Genomic DNA, 5,314 nt, shown 5'->3' on the forward strand with positions numbered 1-5,314 from the left:
GAAATCATCTCAATCATCTCCCCACCCCTAATTATACGGATTGTTGAGCACTTGCTTCCGTGGATAAGCTGCCTTTTTCAGTCAGACATCGCATTTCGCCTTTTTGGCAAACATCTGGTTTACGAAGCGCGTCAAGGCAAGAAATGACAGGGATAGAGCTCTCGTGCCCTGGAAACCTGCCTTTAGGACAGACATTAGACACCAAAGAGCGCTTTTCACTGCTACCACTCTTTTGCTATTATTATTTTATTATTTACACTCACCGACAAAGTGGGGGTCATTTAGTAGCCGAATTTTCTCTGTTCTGTATTTTTTAAGTTATTGCAACACGCTAAAATCATGGAGAATTCGATAATAAAACGAATATATATATATGTGTGTGTGTGTGTGATTCATTTAATTCGGCTTAGGGATCAATATTTTATTGTAATAGAAAAATTACAGTTACAGTTAGATGAACCATGCCACTTTTGTTTTATAGACATATATAATTTTCTTCCTGCGTAACAATTCAAACTCACAGATAAATACGAGGACTGCCACGGCAATCTAAGAAATACGTTCACATAGACGGCCACAAACAGGAAATAATTTCCGGTATGGAAAGCAAAGGTATAAAGGCAGCTTATCTAGCGTGGCGCCCGTGGATACTTCCTGATTTAATCGGGATTTGTGTATGGAGTTTTTTTTCTGACTTCGTTTTGACGAATTCAGAAGTTTTAAACCATTGGCTTACATTATGCAAACCAGCAAATATAACATAAATATAATGATAAAGACTAATCTGGATGACGGCTTCTCTATTAGCTAATTTTGTTTACAGTACGATTAAATAAAACAAAGACATGTAGACATGTAGTCTAAGTTCAGGGTTATTATACACACCTGAAACCATACATTTCAAACAGAAATTGAATTATATTACAAACGAATATATTATCATTTTCCTCTTTATACCAAACCGTGGCAACATTATGTAAAAAATAACACTGGAATACACGTTTTATACATATATATAATTATAAATGTTACAGTAGGATATACGGAGGTCTGTCGCATGTATAAACATTGAGGGTTTTTTCGATTTTTTCTAAAGTGTGAAATATATATAACAGACATGGTCCCAAACATTTATTACGAATAGAGTCAAGACAAATAAATAAATATATTTGGCAAAACAACAACCCTTTGCATTGCCCACAATGATGCTTACAATTAAATATATATTTAATCAAACATAAAGTTGTTCAGATTGTGTTGCAGCGTCTTCAGAAGCCGTCGCAGAGTCTTCACTTGGGGCCGCGCTAGTTCCACGGTCTGTGGCTCTGCGGCGCGGCGCAGAAGACGCTCTCTCCGGCGCGTATCTGTGCTCCCGGACATTCAGTGTTCATGGAGAATAAATCTTTGCCCCCCACTGTCAAATTCGCAGCGATATTTGGTGGAATGATGGTTTCTATCAGTGGTCCCTCTGCAAATTCACAAAGTATGTTTTTTTTCCTTCTTTATTGACGGTTGTTTAAAATAAAATAGACTTCACGCCACATAATATATCAGGTCGCATCCACACTTCGTTGTTTCATTATCTAAAGCGTAAATTCGTTAGCTGACATGCTGGTGCAAGGACAGGCAATGGACACAATTGTGAATGTGAGTTAATTTTATTAAGACTGAACCCTAAATTATCCAAAACACCGGCAACCATTGTATCCAAAGTTGTTTTCTCTTACCTTGTACTAAGCTCAAATGCTTTTTAAGTGCACAGAAATGTGTTTTCCCATGAATGATTCATTATTTCTTAGCCCAGAGATAGATATAACAATAAAAGGCCGTACCTTGGTGAGTCTTCATGTGATACTTTAGCTCCTGTATTTCTTGAAAGGCGCTCGCGCAGATATCGCAGGAATAAGGCCGCTCCTTGGCGTGCGTCCGCCGGACGTGGCTGTCGTGCGCGGCGTGGGAGGCGAACGCCTTTCCGCAGTGCCTGCATTTGAAGGGTTTCTCGCCGGAATGCTGCCTGATGTGCGTCCGTAAGATGCTGGAGGCGGTGAATGCCTGGAAATCAGTCAGGACACAACTTAAATTATTAAATGTGTGCACTGCTGGCTCCCTAATAAATCCCCCCAAAGGCGTTAGTTTAATCATCAGTATAAAAAAGAGTTTTGCGAAGTTCGAAAGATAGAAACTCTAAAAACAAACGCAAATTTTTATTAGAAATGTTCTAGGAAATATTTCAGTGAATTAAGAAAGTACTTTTACCAAGAAAGGGAGAAAATCGGTAGGAGGGCACACAACTTCTGTTCTTTTCAATGCCATAAATTTAGCAGGAAATCCCAGTTAACAGAAGGATGGCTGTACATCTGTCATTAATTAGCATGTAAGTGTCTCGCAGCAGCGTGTCTACGCCGAGCGCATTAATGAGAACTCGCGAGGCAAAGGCACCGTGAAATGGAGGTGAATTACCTTGTTACAGTAGACGCATTTGTATGGCCGCTCCCCAGAATGGACGCGCATGTGTTTATTAAGACTAGACGACTGTGAGAAACTTTTTCCGCATACAGAGCACTGCGGGGAAAAAGAGGACGATCAACTCTGTTTCATTGTACTGAAAATCTTAGTTATTATAAATGCACCGCTTTCTTTAAGTGATTCATATACTACGAGCACGCAGTGATGTATCTGTACATTTTCAGTATAAATTTCATTCAGAAATAAAATTAACAGTGCGGTGATTGAATTCTTTTTTCGTTAATTCGGTGTTTTATCTCTCGGGAACTGTTCCTTCAGCACCCCTCAGGATCCCACTGAAGCACACTGACGTAGGTTAAACATCGGATACTGTTTATGCACGTGTTCAGCAGGAAGCACATGCAAAATGCACATAAGTTAACACACATAATACACACATCACCATCAAAACATTGCAGGGAGGGATGCAGGCACTTCGTGGTGTTATAGGGTTAAGACGCAGGCACCTTGTGGGGTCTGTGCTTCTCATGAACGTGAAGAATATGGATCCTGAGCCGGTCGCGCTTTTCAAACGACCTGTTGCAGAGGTGGCAGGGAAACTTCCGGTCCCCCTGATCCACGCAACGCGTGTACTTCAGGTGCTTGTCTCTGTAGTATTTGTAGGCGAAAACCTTCCCGCACCGCTCACACTTGAATCCTTCTCCAGAATCTAAATAAAAAAACAATAATAAAAAGAACACGGATTGTCACGAGACTTACGGTACAATTACGTGGGAAGAAAGATTTATATAAACTTATGATTTATGTGTACTTTATATAATAATAATAATAATAATAATAATAATAATAATAATAATAATAATAATAATAATAATAAGAGACACCGTGATCCGAACACCTGACCTTCCGTGGTCGGCTCGGCGTTTCCCTCGGCCACCACGGCCTTCAGCGTCAGCGGGATCCCGAGGAACTGCACGTAGGAATCTCCGTACCAGACGAGTAGCTCCTGCTTCGGGCTGATCTCCTTACAGGCCTCGTAGAATATTTGCCCGTGGCTTTGGACCGCCAGCAGGTTCTGCTCCTCCGGAAAGCGGGCGCACTTCACAAGCGACATCCAGTTTCCCGAGGCCCCGCGGCCGTCCACAAAGTGGCTCAGACGGCCGTTCTCGAAAATCTAGATGGAGAGAATAACCTGAATGTTGTCAAGTTTGTTCAGTTTCACTGACGAGCCAATATTGTTTAATAAAATTGCAACGGTCTCTGGTGTTCTTAACCTACGTTTTTTTCAGATAATGTAGGTTTAAATATAAAGGATAGTTGCTAAACGAGATTTTAAGAGTTAAAGAGTTTACATAATAATAATAATAATAATAATTATTATTATTATAATGATAATTATTATTATTATTATTATTATTATTATTATTATTATTATTATGTTATACTGTCAGTGGAAAAATATCAAATTCAGCAGACAGTCTCCTACCTCCCACATCAATGTATTGTCGTCATATATTTTGATCTCGCTGGTATTAACCAGTTTTCCTTGAAATGGTCCAAATCTCGTACCCTTCGGGATGACGCTTCGGCTGGCGAAAACTCCGCAATGAGGCACTCCTCCATACTTTGTCTGGAGCACAGATAACCCTAAAATATTTGTGAAAATTAAATTAAAAATCACATTCATATAGGCTACTTTCCTTATTCTCAGATGTAAAATGAAGGAAACTTCCAAAAAAGCATAAAAATACCTTCAGGCAGCTCGAGAGCCTCCGTGTCCATAAGATGTATCTGATTATCAGAAGCTGTAAGAAAGTATGACTGGTAAAAAAAACACACATCCGGCAATTACGCTTAATACGCATCATTATACCCATCAGTAGAGGATAAATCTGTTTCTTATACTGAGATGTTTTTTCTCACCAGATTTATTGCAGGACTTTAGTAAAGGGGGTTCAAACAGAATTTACTATCATGTAAATAATATGGTCATGAGAAATTTACCCGTATTTCCCGGAAAGGCGATGCCAGAGATAGCGTGGCCGCAGTTCTGCTCCCTGTTTTTGGAGTAGCCATATAGCACCGTGAACAGGTCCTCTTCGGTGAAACTGAAAGTTCGCGTTTTCTCGTTCATTGGACTGGTGTTGTGCAGGTAGACGAAACTTTCCTTGGGTGGGGTGGGCGACTCGAAATATGACTTTACGCTGGAAGGGCTGCTGAACTCCGACGAGGATTTCGCCATGTGCCCGGCAACACCTGAGTTGAGCTCCTCTAGCCCGGAGAAGACGGCTTGGGGCTGAGGCGGCATCCTGCTTGGGTAGGACCCCCCCGCGGCGGTATATACCTGCTCCGGCTGGAGGGTGTGATTTAACAGGGACGGCAGACCATTGAAACTTAACGGCATGGTTGCCGGTGTGTCCGCGACCAGGCGTCCCAGGGACTTGAGGGGGCTGAAGATACTGCGGGCGTTTCTGAGCGCATCCACAGAAGCGGTCTGAAAACCTGAGCTCTTAAAGAAGCTGCCTTTCAGTACGTCGAAGTGGCAGCTTTGGTCTCTCGGCGTGGGATTAACGGGAGTGAACAGCGACATAACGGCAGCGGGCGCTATGAGGCAACTTGTGAATTCCCGTGTTCCCACCCAGTTCGATATCCAGTCTAAAACATCAGAGTAAACATCATTAGAACTAAAATTAAACGAAATTAAATGATTGATGATAGAAAATATATGATTCCATACCTAGATCACGTAGTCTATTATTAATAAGAACGGCATAGACTGATTAAATATATTTTAAAACAAACTAAACTATAACAAACAATTAACCGAAGAACGTGAATTAGGCTATAA

General features: G+C 41.0%; 1 protein-coding gene across 1 annotated transcript; it reads right to left on the reverse strand.

Annotated features, from left to right (window-relative positions):
* Positions 1-678: 678 nt before the first annotated feature.
* On the reverse strand, positions 679-5,056 carry prdm14 (PR domain containing 14). Its single transcript, XM_023794586.2, has 8 exons — positions 4,471-5,056; positions 4,218-4,271; positions 3,953-4,113; positions 3,370-3,640; positions 2,973-3,175; positions 2,461-2,562; positions 1,833-2,052; positions 679-1,468 (listed from the first exon to the last, which is right to left on the reverse strand). Exons 1-8 carry the CDS (start codon positions 5,054-5,056, stop codon positions 1,305-1,307), a joined length of 1,761 nt encoding a protein of 586 aa, XP_023650354.1. The 3' UTR covers positions 679-1,304.
* Between the last annotated feature and the right edge of the window lie 258 nt (positions 5,057-5,314).

The sequence above is a fragment of the Paramormyrops kingsleyae genome, chromosome 15 (assembly GCF_048594095.1).
Source record: "Paramormyrops kingsleyae isolate MSU_618 chromosome 15, PKINGS_0.4, whole genome shotgun sequence".
NCBI lineage: Eukaryota > Metazoa > Chordata > Actinopteri > Osteoglossiformes > Mormyridae > Paramormyrops > Paramormyrops kingsleyae.